At 36.1% G+C, this 17,786-nt stretch overlaps 3 protein-coding genes across 5 annotated transcripts; 2 read left to right on the top strand and 1 right to left on the bottom strand.

Annotated features, from left to right (window-relative positions):
- The first annotated feature begins 1,990 nt into the window (after positions 1–1,990).
- On the top strand, positions 1,991–2,431 carry LOC122274657. Its single transcript, XM_043083673.1, has one exon. The coding sequence runs from the start codon at positions 1,991–1,993 to the stop codon at positions 2,429–2,431; it is 441 nt and encodes a 146-aa protein (XP_042939607.1).
- A 4,539-nt stretch (positions 2,432–6,970) lies between these two features.
- Positions 6,971–16,152, top strand: LOC122318639 (mitogen-activated protein kinase kinase kinase ANP1-like). 3 transcript variants are annotated; one of them, XM_043136188.1, is made up of 19 exons: positions 6,971–7,436; positions 8,090–8,131; positions 9,391–9,456; positions 9,537–9,647; positions 9,719–9,799; positions 9,879–9,956; positions 10,065–10,147; positions 11,746–11,827; positions 11,905–12,005; positions 12,235–12,274; positions 12,449–12,505; positions 12,585–12,634; positions 12,737–12,938; positions 13,030–13,266; positions 13,360–13,694; positions 13,784–13,851; positions 14,297–14,378; positions 14,453–14,484; positions 15,374–16,152. In XM_043136188.1, the coding sequence occupies exons 1-19, from the start codon at positions 7,149–7,151 to the stop codon at positions 15,445–15,447; spliced, it is 2,109 nt and encodes a 702-aa protein (XP_042992122.1). In that variant the 5' UTR covers positions 6,971–7,148; the 3' UTR covers positions 15,448–16,152. The 3 variants fall into 3 exon arrangements, with proteins under 3 accessions (XP_042992122.1, XP_042992121.1, XP_042992120.1); XM_043136187.1 differs by lacking the exon at positions 15,374–16,152 and having other exon boundaries at positions 9,879–9,944; positions 14,453–14,846; XM_043136186.1 differs by lacking the exon at positions 15,374–16,152 and having other exon boundaries at positions 14,453–14,846.
- Positions 15,326–17,730, bottom strand: LOC122318640 (microtubule-binding protein TANGLED-like). Its single transcript, XM_043136189.1, has 4 exons — positions 17,445–17,730; positions 16,989–17,131; positions 16,797–16,855; positions 15,326–16,373 (listed from the first exon to the last, which is right to left on the bottom strand). Exons 1-4 carry the CDS (start codon positions 17,523–17,525, stop codon positions 15,535–15,537), a joined length of 1,122 nt encoding a protein of 373 aa, XP_042992123.1. The 5' UTR covers positions 17,526–17,730; the 3' UTR covers positions 15,326–15,534.
- Between the last annotated feature and the right edge of the window lie 56 nt (positions 17,731–17,786).

The following is a 17,786-nucleotide window of genomic DNA, read 5'->3' as shown; positions in this document are numbered from 1 at the left end:
TATAATAAAATATTTTAACCCAAATTATTTTCACTACAATTCACAAATTATTTTACTACTATTTACAAATTTCTCATATCATCTTAATATATAAATGAGACCTACTGTTCTAATATAAATTATAAAGTCATCCCTCTTCACTAAATGAGACTTATATAGTTTTAATTCCAAAGAAGCGGAGACCTCAAAAGATGCAAGATTTCAAACCTATTAGTTTATGTTAATGTAGTTTACAAAATTATTGCAAAAATGATAACTAATAGGCTAAAACTTATTTTATCACATGTTATCTCCTCTAGTCAGTGTGCTTTTGTACCAGGGAGGCTCATCACAAATAACATATTTATTGCCTATGAAGCTGTACATGCAATCCAACGTCGAAGAAGGGGGCATCGAGGTGTTATGTCAATAAAGCTTGATATGAGTAAGGCATATAATCGCATAGAGTGGAAGTTTCTTGAGGCAATAATGTTAAGATTGGGTTTCAATCCTAGTTGGGTGGCGCTGGTATTATCTTGTGTTAGCTCGATATCCTACAAGATCTTGATGAATGGGTAGCCAACATCAAAATTTTCAGCAACACGTGGATTATGACAAGGTGACCCATTATGTTCCTATTTATTTGTCTTGTATACTGAAGGTTTATCCCCTATGATCCAAGATACAGAAAATAGGAGATTGCTAAAGGGTTTGAAGTTGTGTAATGGAGCTCCAACACTGAGTCACCTATCTTTTGTTGACGATTGTTTGTTATTTTGTCAGGCTACTACGGATGATAATTCTGTTTTAAGGCAGTTATTAGAAGTATATGAGGTGGCATCAAGGCAACAATTAAATACAGAAAAGATTTGAGTTATTCATTAGCAAAAATGCTATGGAGGAAGAGGTAAATAATATCAAGACGGTTTGGAATGTGTAATCAGTACACCAACATGAGAGGTATTTGGGACTACCATCTTTCATGGGTCGGGCTCGATCTTCAACATTTCAAGAATTGAAGTCAACTTCCAGCTTATACAATGAGTTGTTTCGTATTGCCAAAGTTGTTCTGTAAAGATTTAGAAAGCATTTTTATGAGATTTTGGTGGGAATATTGTGCATCAGAGCGAAAAATACATTGGGTGAGTTGGACAAAGATGTGTGCTTCAAAATTGTGTGGAGGAATGGGTTTTCACAACATGGAGGCTTTTAACCTGGCTTTATTGGATAAGGATAAACAAGGCTAGAGATTGATTACTAATCATGAATCTTTGTTGTTTAGGATATTTAAGGCAAAATATTTCCCTCACACTACTTTCTTTCAATCATAACTTGGTAGTAATCATTCCTATGTGTGGCGGAGTATTTATGCAGCAAAGGATATTCTCTTAAAAGGTTGTAAATGGCGATTGAGAAGTGGTAATTCAGTTGATATATGAAATGATAGATGGCTTTCAAGTGATTTGCAGCCGTTTGCTTCTATAGCTTCTTCTTTCTTACCTTTGGAGGCAAAGGTGAGTGATTTGTTTTATCCAAATTCTAGAATTTGGAATGTGGATTTGCTTAAGAGGGATCTTTCCTCCATATGCTGTTGGATAAATCGTCCAACTTCCTATTCATTCTTGGTCTGTTGATAAGCTTATATGGGGTGGTAACTTTGCTGGAAATTATACTATTAAATCTGGGTATCATTTTGCAATGGGGTTGGCTCAACAAATGAATCCAGCTACTAGTTTATCCTCTTCAAATCATAGTGTTATGTGGCATAAATTATGGAATTTGAACCTCCCTAACAAAGTACCGAATTTTGCAGGAAGAGCATGTTCAAACAGCTTACCTACAAAATCCAAACTGCTGAGAAGAAATGTGACCAGCAAAGGTTTTTGTATCCACTGTGATAGGAAAAATGAAGATGTCCCTCATGCTATTTGTTTGTGTCCCATTGTTCAGCAGGTGTGGTTTTCACAATGCAGTAGACTTGTGAGGTTGTTTTAAAGCAACCCGTATGATCATGAGAAACGAAACTGTTTTACAATGGAAACTTCCACCATGTGGTAAGCAGAAACTGAATTTTGATGCGGCATTATTTCATGATATAAATTTTGCTGGTGTTGGGGTTATTCTTAGGAATGAAGTTGGGGAGGTGGTGTTTGCTTTAAGTAGGAAGGAAATTGGGGTTTCTGCAGTAGATGGTATTGAAGCTCTAGCATTTTTTAGAGGGTTACAGATGTTACTCAACATGGGTTGTAATGGGCTGATTATAGAAGGAGATTCAATGCATGTAATTGATGATATTAAATCAAGGGAACCAAGGTTTACATCACAGGTGCCTATTATTAAGGAAATACAGCAGATTCTGAGGCATTTGTCAGATTGGGAATTAAGCCATGTGGGTAGATGGGGAAATGAAGCCGCTCATTTTGCTAGCAAGACATGCTTGTACGGTGGATGATATGGTTCAATGGTGGCATACATGCCTAGAAGTTACATTTAACAGGGTGTTGATGGAAGTTAAAACGTAATAATGTGTTTTATTGTTAGAGTTGGTTGAGGGGTTCTCAAATATTACTGTATTTTTTTGTTGGCACGGGATTAAGGGTCCAGTTTTTTACTTGTGCATGTATTTGTTTCTTGAACTTTCAAGTATGAATGAAGTCTTATCTTTTATCAAAAGAAAAAAAAAAATTAAGTCATGATTTTCTATGTAGTTAAGAAGGGTTTTCGCCTCTTGTTTTGGCATAAACATCTTCAATTCATATTTCTTTCCAATACAATTCCGCAATACAAAGATAAATTTATGAAATTTTAATTTTCTGAAAAGGTTGCATTTTTTCATTCAATATGGCTCATAATAGATGACACGGTTGTTGAATCTATGCTCACATATTCCAAGTTTTTGTTCAAATTTAATCAAAAGAAGCTCACTTTAAAAGAAAAATGATAATGATACGCTTACTCCTCATTTATTATTGGTTTGCTACTCAAGTATTGTTTTTTCTCTTTTTGCAATTTGAATTTAGATTAAAAATTTCAGAACATGACCTTCTTGTATAAACTAAAAGAAAATAAATTTAATCAATCAACGTAATCATGTAATTTAATTAAAAATAAATTCAATTTTATAAAAATGAACTCGAATAGAAAAACTAAGTATTAAAATAATAGTAAATGAGGTGTAAGGATATCATTACTTAAAAAAATATGGAGATGTCTATAATAAATATTTGAATTTAATAATATTATAGTCTTAGATAGTTGATAAAATTCAATGTCAATTCCGACATTTTAATCTAACAAATAGAGTTCCCAAAATTGATGAATGATGAGTTCTGTAATGAGAATACTTCAGACCGGTCGGGCTGTCCAACCTAAAAAAACAGCCCTTCAATGACAGCCCTCCACATAAGTTGTTTGATATACATATCTTGCGCCTGCCAACAGCTGATAAAAAAATCACAAGCTCTCCAATCTCTCCAATCTTTCTCCCTCTTCGATGGACTCTGAGAAAACCCATCTGCGTGTTCCATCTGGAGATTCAAAATGAGGGGAAAAACCCATGTTCCATCTCAGCTAGGAACCCATTTGCAAATTATTATCATCTTCATTTTAGCTGGAAGGCATGAGTTTTGAAAGCAACCATGCCGTAGGCAAAGCAACTTGGCTCCTCTGCTCCAATTTAACTCTTTCCAGGATTTTTAACATTACATTGCTCCAATTTAACTCTTTCCAGGATTTTTTTTTCCTGTTCTTTTTTTTTTAAGCAAAAATATTCATACTCCCATCATTGAACTCATGTTAAACATTACATAGAACTAAAACTAAAATCAAGACGTTTTTCACACTTAAAACCCACAAATCATATCATGCTTTAGCCAAAGCATTCGCTCTTCTGGAACAGACGGACGAAACCCATCAACAGTACCTAGGGAGGAGTCCGGTCTAGTCTCGAGAGATTTTGTAGACCGGATCGGACCTATTCAGTCTAGGGTTTTCCCATCCTGGATCGGACTGAATTATTTAAGGACCGGGTCAGGCCGATCGGTCCGGTCAGCCCACCCTTTTATATATATTATATATATATATTTATATCCAATGACATTTTATTTAATATCTATGTAATTCTATTGTGATATATTTAATATATATACATGTAGTATATGTATATATATTAGTAATACACTAATACTATTAGTCTGTTAGTATGTAGTAAATTAGTAATAGTTATTAACTTATTTACTATAACTAATAATACATTAATACTAATATTATAACTAATAACTATATGTAATATACTAGTATTACTATATCTCTTCAAATTCCACACATTTATTAATACTTTATATAATACTATATTAAATAATAGTAATACTCTTATTACTAATACTCTATGTAGTTATACTATAGTTATACTAATACTCTATATAGTTATATTAAATACTATATTACTAATACTCTATGTAGTTATAGTTATTTAATACTAACATATTACATATTAAGTTAACTATACTAATACTATTATAAATTTATACATATATGATATATTATAATTTATATTATAACTCTTATAAAATGTTAATATATTAATATATACTAGTACTATATATTATAGTTATACATTAAAGAATATAATAATACATCCATAATAAACATATGTAGTTATAGTGATTTAGGTATTAACTTATTATGATTACAATAACTATATAAATTATAATAGTATTAGACTATTAATATAGCTATATATTAGTAATATTAGTTATGGTGAATTAGTGATTTAATATAACTATATAAGTATTAATTATAGTGATTAGTATAACTATATAAATTATAGTATAGTGATAATTATATTAATTAAATATAAGTATAGTGATAATTAAATTATATTAATTATAGCGATAAGTATATTGTATACCTATACATAGTATTAATTATAGTGATTAGTGTAACTATATAAATTATATAATAGTATATTAGTATTAAGAGTCGTGCTACAGAGCAGCCACTGTAGCAGTGCACACATTGCACACACTACGTGGATGCTTCTGCTGCTTTCTTTCTTTTTTTCAAGCAGAACGTGTTTCAAGCAAAACGGGTTTTACTTTCTTCCTCCGTTTGAATTTTGCATCCATCCCACCTTGAAACTTACCCTCTTCCCTTGCCAGGAACCTGCGTCTCTTCCCAGCGCCACCCGCGACTCGTGTACTGGCATGCAATCCAACTCTTTTGAAACATAGATGCTTAGATTTTCTCAACTCGTGTCTATTTAGTTTTGTAACCAATAGATTAATAGTATGTAATGAACTTCATAGAAGTTGAAAGAGATATAACTCAAGATTCTCATATGGAAATAATGACATTGATTGAACTTGATCTCCACGGTGAAGCAAAATTTGTGAGATTTCTATCACTAATGACATCTACTCCGCACATCAGCTAGTAATACGATCACTAAATTCAAATCATAGCCAAAAACCCTAAATTATTATCAATTTGGGACAAATTACAAAAACCAAGAAATCAGTGAAATCACAGAGAAGTCGTAGGTGGGGTGGGGCAAATCACAAACAAAAACCCTAGATTATTATCAATTTGGGACAAATTACAGAGACATTCAAAGAAAAAAAAACCAAGAAATCACTGCGACGGGGAGCTGCTGAAGAAGGGTTGCGGGCACCGTCGCGGGACTGAGGGGACACCGTCACTGGACTGAGGGGGCAACCGCGTCGCCATCGCGAGATTGAGAGAGCTACTGCGTCGCCATCGTGAGACTGAGGACGTTGAAGGCTCGAGCCGCCATCGTGAGACCAAGGGAGCAACCACATCCCCATCGTGAGACTGAGGACGTTGAAGGCTTATGGGTGAAGGGAGGGGGAGCCACAGAAGAAGAGTCGTGCCGTAGACGACGAGTCGTGGAACTGAGTGGGCAACGCGAGATTGAAGGGGTTGAAGGCTGTGAAGAGAGGGGGAACTACAAACGCTTGGGTACGTGCTGTATCTACTTCTGCTCCTGATGTATCTGATCCTCGTGTTCTTGACGGAATCTGGGTTGTGCTCGAAGGGATGGGGTCGGTTTAGGGTAGAGCCGGTTCACTTGTTAGTGAACCTAGTTTACACGTAATGAGTGCAATGGTTGCTGCCAAATAGTGGCTCCTCTCAAGATTTATTCTAGTATTAATAGTAGACTATTAGTATAGCTATATATTAGTATTAGTTACAATGATTTAGTATAACTATATTAGTATAAGTATAACTACAGTCTATATTAGATTAATTATTAGACTATTAATATTTTTTTTATACCATATATAATTATATAATTAATTATATACAACTATTATATAAATAATATATTTTTTTTAATTTCGATTCGGGGTGAAAAACCCCTAGACCGGACCGAATGAATTCGGTCTCTTAAAAATAAGACAATTTGGTCCGATCTGGTCCAATCAATTTCTCCAATACGGACCGACTGACTCTCAACCCTAGTTATTTAATCAAGTAAAATCTGAGTTGGTGGCAGGAAGTGAGATATGGGATACAAAATGAGTGCCAAGAAATGCAAGGAAAAATTCGAGAACGTCGACAAATATTACAAGCGAACAAATGAAAGCTGGGCTAGTCATCAAGATGGGAAGAGGTTTCGAAGAATCGGAGCTTGGGAAGAAGGTATTTCAGATGAGTTTTAAGATTTGGGTGTTGAAAAATATTGAACTATGTTGTGAATATTAATGAAAAAGTAAGTAAAAAGTAATAATAAAATATTGAATAATAGTAAAAAATAATAAATAATAATAAAAATTAGGTAAAAAATATTAATAAAATAATAAATAATAATAGAATATATTGAGAAGTGTCGAAGTATTCTCAAAACATACTTATATAAAATATTTCTAAAATAATAAAATATTTCAGAAAATCAGGTGTGATTTTCTGTAATGTTTATTTGTACATATTTATAGGTCCTCTTCTGTAATACTGCAAGAAGCCCCATTCCTTTCTGAATTTCATTTAATTATTATTTTTCTTCCTTTTGAAAAAACAATCTTCTTCCACCTTTTTCCCTCCTCTCTCTCTCTCTCTCGTTTTCTCGCTCTTGACCAGGGACTGAAAACCCACCAATCCCAATACTCTCTCTCTCTCTCTCTCTCTCTCTCTCTCTCTCTCTCTCTCAAATGCAAGATATATTTGAATCAGTACGCCGATCGCGAGTATTTCGAACAGCCCCACCAGACAATGAAGAATCACCACTGTCACCATCACCATCAACATCACCATTGGCTCCATCAACCATAGTGGACAAGTTCAATTCTTGCATTCGCAAATCCAGAGTCTTCTCGAAATCCTCTCTTCCACCGCCACCCATCCGATGGCGAAAGGGCGAGTTGATTGGATGCGGGGCGTTCGGGCATGTCTATATGGGCATGAATCTTGATTCAGGGGAGCTACTAGCAGTGAAGCAGGTTCGTTTTCTTGTTCTTGTTCCGTTCATGGGGTGTCATTTTTGGTTTAGGAGTGTGGTTTTATGGTTTTTGTGGATAATGGCAGTAGCTTTTTGCTAGTTATGGTTTCGGTGGGAAGTTTTGGGGTTTTTTCTTGTTAATTATATCTTGATTTTTGTTGGTTTTTTTTATTTGGGAGCTCAATTCTTAGTTCTTTTCCTTGTGATTTTATATCTGATTTTTGTTGTTTTTAAGTTTTGGAGTTTGGTTTTGAGTCTTCTTCTAGTCGGTCGAAAGGGGTTTTAGACCGTTGGTTAATTTGATGTTAAGAGCTCCACTTTGAGGTTTTTTTTTTTTTTTCTTTTCTTTTTTGATACGTAAGAAGTAATTTATATTGATATGAATGAAATAAGTATAGCCCAAGCCCATGTACACAGGAAGTATACAAAAAAACACCTAGATACATTCTAGATTAGGGAGAATTTTTTTTCTTGCTCGATTTTAATGGTTTTTTTAATAGTTTCAGCTTCTCACACCTGTTGCTTCTAATTGTGTTCCTTACTTTTGTGCCTGAAGTTGGTGTATGTAACGGTTACTTGGTGGTGTTTCTGGGATTTGAATTAATTCTGGGTTTGGGGTCTGAATTTAGTTGTGTTGTGCTAATTATTTTCCAGGTTTTGATTGCAGCAAAAAGTGCTTCAAAGGACAAAGCCCAGGTTTTCTTTTCAAGTTCCTGCGTTTATTGTGATGACTTTAATATCAAAGCTAAGATTATGACTGACATCAATTCTGTATTGTTTGCGACTCATTTCATTTCTGTTTGGTTGGCATGAAAACGGAGGGGAAAGAAATCTAACTAAATTTTTAGATTTCATTATTTCTGACTAACTGGAGATCTTAAGACATCAATGCAGGCACTTAGATTAGCTGCATTAAGTTCAACTGATTGGTAGCCCTGGTCTTCTAGGTTCCACGAAATGCAGTAGTTAACATTCATAAATATTTGTTTGTTACTGATCTCTGTGTTTGATTAGCTTCTTCCTGACCCATTTACTGCATTTTGATTGGTTCTTCTCTAAATTGCTGTGAGATTGTTTCATATTCAAACTTCATGCTCCATATTGATTTATTCTGAAGAATGACGAACTTCTATCATTGAAGGCAAATGGTTGTGTGAAGCTGCACTAAGTGGAGGTGGTTGATTTTACTTTTGCATTGAACTTTTTTTTCAATATTTAAAACTAAAGACAGGATTTGACAAATAGGGCATTTCTTTATTTATGCTAATAAATAGAAGCATTGCTATTTACTTAAGGCCTCGTTTGGTTATAAAGATAAGATGAGAAATTTGTGAATAGTAGTGAGATAGTTTGAGAATAGTAGTGAAATGGTTTGATTTAAGATGTTTTATGGGGTTTTGGAAAAGGAAAGAGAAAAAGTTGAATAAAAATATTATAAAGTTAAAATATTATTAGAATATAATTTTTGTTTTGGGATTTGAAAAAGTTGAATTATTTTTTGTGTTTTGTTTGGAAGTTTGAAAAAGTTGTAATGTTTAGGTAATGTTTAGATGGACAAATTGAAAAGTGTTTGTGTTTAAATGGTGTTTGGATGTTGAGATGAGATGGGTTGAGACCATTTTTGAAACCAAACAGGGCCTTACTCTTTTAATAGTTAAGAGAGGTAAAAAATATAATAACAAAAATATACAATTTCAAGTCTGAAAACTGAAAGTCAACATCATGTAACAGAATATTTTGTGGTTGACGTTGTTGTTGTTGTATTTTTTTTTTTTTACTAGTTTCCTTCCTCAATTAATTTTTTCAGCAGCCAAATGGAGTTCATAGCAATTTAGAAATTTGAAATGTCTGGGGTCTTTTTGTTTTGTGAAGAGTTTGGGATTTGTGATGATTGATCTCCTTATTTCGTTGTTTAATATCGATTTACTGAATACTAGTTTTAATGTTATAAGTAGGCTCACATCAGAGAGCTTGAGGAAGAAGTGAAGCTTCTAAAAAATCTCTCTCATCCAAACATTGTTGTGAGTATGATATGCTAGTATGCATTTAATTGATGAATCCTATCACTCTTCTGATGGCGTGCTTTGTTTGAGTTTATTAGAGATATTTGGGTACAGTGAGGGAGGAGGAAACCTTAAATATTTTATTGGAATTTGTGCCTGGTGGATCAATATCTTCACTTCTGGGGAAATTTGGATCTTTCCCTGAGGCTGTAAGTTCTTGCTTGCTAAACTTAAAAATTAGGTGTTTCAAATGCAAACTTTATGGTCTAATTTTAAGCAGGTTATAAGAACATATACAAAGCAGTTATTACTAGGGCTGGAGTATTTGCACAAAAATGGAATCATGCATAGGGACATTAAGGTGCCATTTCTAACCCTAATTGGGATATACATGTGAAAAAGCATCCGTTTTCCTTGACTCATTATTTCCTCGATTTCAGGGGGCAAATATTCTTGTAGATAACAAAGGGTGCATTAAACTTGCAGATTTTGGTGCATCCAAACAGGTTGTTGAGCTGGTACTACTGCTGTCTTTCCCATCACTTTCTGTTTAGATATCCACTTTTTATTTTGTGGAAACACTCATACTTCTTGTACTATCTAATTGGAGATGTACGCTAGTGTAGGCTACTGTTTCAGGTGCCAAGTCTATGAAGGGTACTCCGTATTGGATGGCTCCTGAAGTCATTCTCCAGACCGGGCATAGCTTGTAAGCACAATCAAAACCTTCTTGTTGTCTAAATAGTTAGCAGCACACAAATTTATTTTCCATATGCTTTGAAAAAGGGGGTTTCCTGAAGTTGGTAGTGAGAACTTTTTTATTGCTAAAACTACACGTGCACCTGGTGTGTATGGAGTCCATGGTTACACCCTTCACACTGTTAGATCAAGGTGACAAGTTATCGGAAGTCTTCTTTTTCCTTTTCCTATGTTGATTTAATTTTTAGTTTGACAGTTTATTGAAAGAGTTAGAAGGCATAGGAAGGTAAAGAGGAAAGCGTTCCCCATAAAAGCTGCAAAAGAGGTTTGGATATACTTTAAAAAAATAAAAACTTATCCCTTGCTGATAAAAAGACCTCAAGTGGTAAAGGCCTTGGTTTTGGGGGTGTGCTCTCCCGAGGTCTAAGGTTCAAATCCCCTTGAGTGCAAACAATCTCTAGAGGCTATCGGACTGAGAGGTTTTCTTTTTGAATTACCCGAGATGTACTTGCGGAAAACTCCTTGTCGAGAGCCTATGCAACCCTAGGATTAGTCAGGACGCTGTTCGTGGACACCTGGTGCCAAAAAAAAAAAAAAAACCCTCAAGTTTAAAGGCATTGATTTACCTGACTGATCCTAAGTAAATGCAGCATTGCTAACATCTGTAGGCACCATGATGGCTACATTGAGAAGATTTGATTAACACAAAGTTTACACTCTATGTTCAACAATTTATTGACGTTAGGGTTATATCCTTTCACAAGAATCCATTTTATTTAATGGTTCACCTCTCTCTGTCTTTGCTCCGTTGTTGTCTTTCTCTCTCTAATACATAAGAGATCAGAAAAAGTCTACCTTATTCATAAAGAGCATTATAGCCATCTCGTATAGATTTGAGAAACCAAAATCTTTATATATATATATATATAAGTAAAATAAAAAAAACCATGGTTGTAAGCAAGGAAAGACCTTGGAAAGCGAGGATGTGTCGTTCTTTGACAAACAGTAAGTACTCCGCTTATTGGACCAACTCAGTTTGGCTGGTAAAACCCTTTCTCATTTGGTTGCTTAAAGACATCCTCGCAGAAGAAGCACATTTATTATTAGTAATTAATTAGACTTTCCTTGGTCCTCTGGCTCTAGGAGAAAATGGAAAGTGGATTGGGAATGAAAATAGGTTTGTCTATTTATTCTATTTCTGTTAAGCTTCCAAAGATCTCACTCCACCTCTGGATTTTGCCTAACCCAAACAAAGTATACTCTTGAATTCTTATCTCGTCCATCCTGCCCTGCACTACACCTATATCTCCAGGTGCCAAGCTATCCGTCCCTATGGTTATTACTATACCAGTTTAACATCTAGCAGAACTGGATACTTTATATCATACATGCTCCTCTATATCAATATATAGGAGGTTTTTTTTGGACTTTTAATTGAGTAATATGTATTAGCTTATGCATGCACCCTTCTCTGATTTGGGTCATGCTTACTGTATCTGTAACTCTGTCTTAGTCTTAGTTATATGGTCTGGGTCATGCTATTATATTCTTTATAGTGACTCTTTTGGCGATTGAAAGTTTCTGATGTTGTATGAGAACACTCTCTAGCTCTGCCGATATATGGAGTGTTGGATGTACTGTAATTGAGATGGCCACTGGAAAGCCTCCTTGGAGTCAACAGTACCAAGAGGTATTCCTTCTGCTAGATTGTAGTAATTTTTGTGAGGGCGTTCTCACATGCATTGTTTTAACAACATGTTTGTTCAGGTTGCTGCTCTCTTCTATATCGGGAAAACAAAGTCTCATCCACCAATCCCTGAACATCTCTCTGTTGAAGCAAAAGATTTTCTGCTGAAATGTTTGCAACAGTATGTCATCTTGGTTGCCTTCAACTTCTTGTCTCATTCAAGTAGTTTTGGTCTGAATTGAAGATGTCCTTAACCTATGTTGCACTTGAAAACTTTCTTTTTCTTGACAAAAATTATTTCTTGAGTAAATTTTGTGGGATCTTTACATTGAGAGGGGTAAAACTCCAACTGCAGATTTGAGTTTCTTCTTTTTCTTATCTAATACTTTGTGATGCACAATCAAATGTAGGGAGCCAAATTTGAGGCCTTCTGCGTCTGAATTGCTGCAGGTTATTTTAATTTTATTCACATATCCTGGTAATAATTGCAACATTGTAGGTTGCAGTATCTGTGGTAACTTATCCAGTTTACTGTTGACATGTGCTTCTGTTGATTGCCACAAAGTTGACCATTTCATTGTTATATTTCACTAAGGTTTGTTCTTATGTGCTATTTATAAGCAGCATCCTTTTGTAACTGGTGACCAAGTCAAATCTCATCCTCTTCATTCTTCTGTTATGGTCAGTACTGCTCAATGATACCATGTTATTCATACGTTTCTCTGAACCATTTTCATTATATTCTTTTTTCCATCGTCAGGAAAATTCCGAAACCCCTTCTCTGTCTAGCGTCACAAACCTGGAAACCTCGTATGTTCTGTAATTTCATTTCCTTTGAATTCAGAGCCATGTATAGTGTCTTTTATTATGCTAGTATTCTCTTTGACATGATAGCAATTACTCTGTCACCAGTAAAATGTCAGCCTGCCCTGGCTCAACAGATATTTGTAATTTGGATATGCTGCGCTGCACAGTTGAATATCCTGTGAAATCTCCAGAAAATAAACATATTTGGGGACTGAATAACAGTGATGATGACAAGTGTCAGATTGACAAAGATAAATTTACCATGGGGGAAATCAAGTCCAGTTCTTTGATTCCTGAGAACCTCAAGGTAACTGCTTTCTATGTCCTCATTGTCAACTTTGTATGAGCACTTGAGAAATACAGATTTAGTTGTTTAAGTTTTATTCGGATGTAATCAGAGTTTTAACCCCATTTCTGAACCCTCCAATGACTGGGGGAGCAAACTGGATGGAAGACCAGAATTGGAACAGAGGGGTACAAATTTGGACACCGATGAACAGATTTCTGAGCCTGCTGGCTGCTCTGGAGTTTCTGGCAAGGGTGACAAAGATTTTTCCTTTCCCTGTGGACAGTCACTTTCCGTGGATGATGATGAACTTACCGAGTCAAAAATTCGAGCCTTTTTGGACGAGAAGGTACTGCTTTCAGTTGAAGAGTCAAAATTAGCAATCGTGTTTAACACTTTCAAGCACTGTTATTGCGTGTTGAACTTGAATTCAATATGTTAGGCTCTTGAGCTGAAGAAACTGCAAACACCTCTATATGAAGAGTTTAACAACAGTTTGTTAACCTGCTCGCCAAGTTTTGTCAAGAGCACATGTGATGAGGCTACCCCAAAGTACTTGAAATTACCCCCAAAAAGTAGGTCACCGAGTCAAGGTTCAACTGGTGTTCCATCTCCAGCAGTTGATGCTCTTAATACAGGAAGCCCAGGAAGTAATAGCAGGTGTGTGTCAAATAATATCAATGCAAGTGATCACAGTTCACAGGACATCGCTTCTTCTCCACTCAATGATTGGAAAAAGCGTCTAGTTGATGGTCAGCAAGAACCAAGTAGCCCAAGGTTTGTTCTTCAGTTAGTGGTTTCCATAGCATGTCTTGGTGTGATGTTCTGTTAGATGTGGATTAACCTGAATTTCTATATGCTCACAGTATGAGCTTTTCAGAGAGACAGAGGAAGTGGAAGGAAGAGCTTGATCAAGAACTTGAGAGAAAACGAGGTAAATATTTCCTGCCTTGCTTTGTATAATTTCAAATGTGCTAAATATTGTTCCTCCCAATGATTTGCAGTTTTGCAATTCGTTGGTTTACTTTTGGGGGTACCATCTTCACTTTCAGTCACCATTGCTTTGCTTCAAAAGAAAAAAAAAGTGGCTCCATTGTTTAATTTAATTTGCTCAATTGTTTTAGGAAATTGTACCTTTGGGGTAACATCTTCACCTCAGTATGCTAGCACTAAGTTCTGTTTTGTTTTACTTTGGCTTAAAGGTTTCAAAAGTCTCTGGATTTCTGGTTGGCGTTGTGTTGAAATAGATGTACCCTAGTCTGTCTGAAGTTATTTTGTAGGATAAGTTTATGTGCACAATGCATAAAAAAAAATTTAACAAAAAAAAAAAAAAAACTGTTTTGTATACTTTATTGGATAATTTCGAATCTGTCTTGCAGAGATGATGCGCCAAGCAGGTGTGGGAGGGAAAACGTCATCACCAAAGGATCGAGCTCTAAATCGGCAGAGAGAACGGACGAGGTTTGCATCCCCGGACAGATAATTTGTGCCTGAATGTTTGTGCTGGTTCATTGATGGTTGAATTTCCCCACCAGGCGTTCCACAGGAGCTGCAGTTTTGGCCAGTGGTACACTAATACTAGATGTTGCCAGTTTGCCAGCTTTGAATGAATCCATGATGCATCTCGTGTACTATTCAATTACCGTTGTTCATACCATGAATCAGTCCTTTCATTAGTGAGGCCTGGCTAGTGTATGTTGATGCTCCATGTAAAGCATTGTTGAAGGTGGCGTTTTGGAACAATTGTGTTTTGTAATGCTGGTTGGTCCTTGATAATTGTCTTTTTTCTGAAATTTGTCTCAAATGCATAGAAATTGTAATACTAATATAGAGATATAATATGGTCATAAACAGAATGGCCTAAAAAACATTTTATTATGCCACTCTTTCTGTGATAACTTGTGTTGAATGAACTCCATTTGATTATAATCTATTACGTTTAGTAGAGATACATGCACCGCCTGCTTACATAGTTACATATAAGCTAAGCAGGATATATTAACAAATAGAGTTTTCGAAGCAAGAGTTGTCCTTATTGAGTCGTATTATCCATTCATGTGTTAAATAATCATAAATTTAAAACTATTTGGTGTTACATTTGGCATTGTTTTATCTCTGTTTCATCTTTTTTCCTTAATATTTGAAATGGCAACTTTGTTCATGTTGGACCATAAATGTCGAATAATTTGAAAGATGGTGGAATTTAAAAGGTCTTGCACTACTAACATCTTTCCCTCTATATAAAGTTCATTAAAATTAGTAATAAAAGAAGCCACATGACATCTTTCCATACATGTCACTTCAAGTTGCCTCAGGATTTTGAAGACAAGGCAGTTTATATGGTATGAGTGATTTACTATTCTTCTTAACATTATTGGCCAAAACTGCTTTCTAGTTGACAGTAACAATTAAGAACTATATATGTTATTGATATCGGTAACTCGTTTCTTTCTCAGATGAATCAGATCCTTGCAAACTTGAACGTCAACCAATACAATGGAATGCTCAGACACACACCACACCAAAGTGAAAGAAAAAAACTATGGACAGCAAGAAAGAATCACAAACCAAATGCTCCAATATTCACACGCAAAACAAATCGATTACTCGAACAAGTTTATAATCGCATTGTTGTCAAAGTTGGACGCTGTCTCAATCCACTCATTAGCCCATCACTCTTCTGGGCACCTCCTTTTCTACTCCTCAATGGAGACGCCAATTTGGTTGCCAGTCTTGAAGGAGAGAAAGAACGGACACCCTTTGTGCTCCTCAATGGAGACGCCAATCTGGTTGCCAGTCTTGAAGGAGAGAAAGACCGGCGAAATTTCGAGGCAGCTGACATCTTTGGTGACTTCTGGGTCAAACTCTTAGGCCTTGTCGGAGAAAGAGACCCCACCACCGGCAGGCTCTTGATCTTGACTTGAAACTTGGAAGAAGCCGAGGACGGGGACTTAATCAAGAACTTATGTGGTGTCTCTTTGTTTCTTGATATAACGGGAGACCCTGTCTTGCAAAAATTCTGTTGCTTTGCAGAAGCTGTAGACAGGAACAATGGGTTGGGGAATAGAACAGTCTTTTTCACCCACGGCCTATTCTTTGGGGATACCCTATTTGCCAAGTATCGTTTGTTTTCTTTTCCCAGTTCTCTGACCTTTGGAGGTGAAGAAACCTTGAAGTTGATTCGTGATCGAGCCCTTTGGAGTGATGGTGAATCAGACTCCGATCGAATTAATTGCAACTTGTTTTGCTTCTCCCTCTTTCTTCTGCTCCTTAATTCTGTGTTTTCGAGTTGAGGCTTCTGGTTTCTCTGATGAGTTACCGGAGTTTTTGGATCGTCAAGGGTGGTTTTGTTGGCAACTGCTGCTGCTATTTCCCTCGCAAATTGGCTTGCTTGTAGAATTTCTCCAACTGTTTCTCCTACAAGCATTGCTGGTAATGACATCCTGCGCCACTCCCCTGTTAGGAAACATTAAGGTTGTCAAATCCAATTAGTCCTCAACTTTGGTTTTGTGAAAAGTATATGAAAGAAAGGAGATTTGAGTATTTGATTTTGGTTTGATAACCAAGAGAATGTATTCTCAACATAAATGGGCTTATAACAACGCATTCAACTTCAGTTATTTCAATAGGAAATCCAAACAAAATAAATTCTAAGAGGAAAAAATGTTATTTTCCTCCGCTCTCTAAGCAACCAAAGGGAGTCTTAAGTTCACATTTTGGGAAAATCCCCGACATAAATTATAGACATTAGTTCACATTTTGGGAACTAATGTCTATAATTTATGTGAGAGAGAGAGAGAGAGAGAGAGAGAGAGAGAGAGAGAGAGAGAGAGAGAGAGAGAGAGAGAGAGAGAGAGAGAGAGAGAGAGAGAGAGAGACCTGCTGATTGAGGAGCTGGAAACTTCCCTGGAGATATCTTGGAAGCAGCATTCTTGATCCTGTAAATCCATGGGAAAAAAACCCAGAAGAACACGTTCAGAGTATTGCTAAATAAAATAAGAAAAAAACAAAAGAAAAAAAAAAAACTGTATTTCAGATAGACGAACAAAACCGACGCAGACATAGGTGTACCTTACAGACTCTTGCTTGCATCTGAGACTAGTCTTCAGATAGCCTCTGGTACTTCGAGGGCTGAGACTCACCCCGGAGATCACCTTTGTCCCGCCTGCCACAGTATACTGCAGCTCCTGCAACCTAGCCATACACCTATCCACCTTCACAGACCCATCAGTACACGGAAACCCATCAGTTTGAAAGAAGATCGTCCGCCGAGAAAATGAGGGAAATGGAAAGAAACTTGAGCTTTTGAGTTGTATGGGTTAAATGGAGCTGATTTTTCCTTGATTCAAACCCGATATACCATTAAATTCGATAACCAAGATCAAGTTTTCTTGCTACAGTATCGAGGATTTGCACTAACACCCATCGATCAATCAACAGCTAAAAGAAAAGATCGTTTTTCAAAGCAAAATGATTTTTATATCGTATCGTTTTCCACTTATTTATCAGAGACAGATGTAATCTGACCTTTTTTACAGTTTCTCTGAGTAGGACCGGATTGAGAGGGGCTACCATTTTCGTCTGCTTCGGTGGGGTTCTCGCTACCATTTTGCAGTACTGAAGAAAACCCGAAGTGGGTCTCAAACCTATATCTCTATATGACCCCCCATGAATGACCCAGAGATTGGAAGTCGATTACTTTCAGCTACACACGCTCTCTGTCTCTCTCAAACTCTTCTTTTCCTCTGCTTTTCCTCAGTTCGTTTCCGAAGTGGAGGAGTCAAAGCGGGTGGTTTCGACATAAACTCTTTTAACGGATCTATGTTGGTCCAACGGTCGACTCTATCCTCCGCAAACGTAAGCACAACG

The sequence above is a fragment of the Carya illinoinensis genome, chromosome 8 (genome assembly GCF_018687715.1).
Source record: "Carya illinoinensis cultivar Pawnee chromosome 8, C.illinoinensisPawnee_v1, whole genome shotgun sequence".
NCBI lineage: Eukaryota > Viridiplantae > Streptophyta > Magnoliopsida > Fagales > Juglandaceae > Carya > Carya illinoinensis.
Note: the sequence above shows the minus strand (reverse complement) of the source record. Positions and strands in the feature narration are given on the sequence as shown.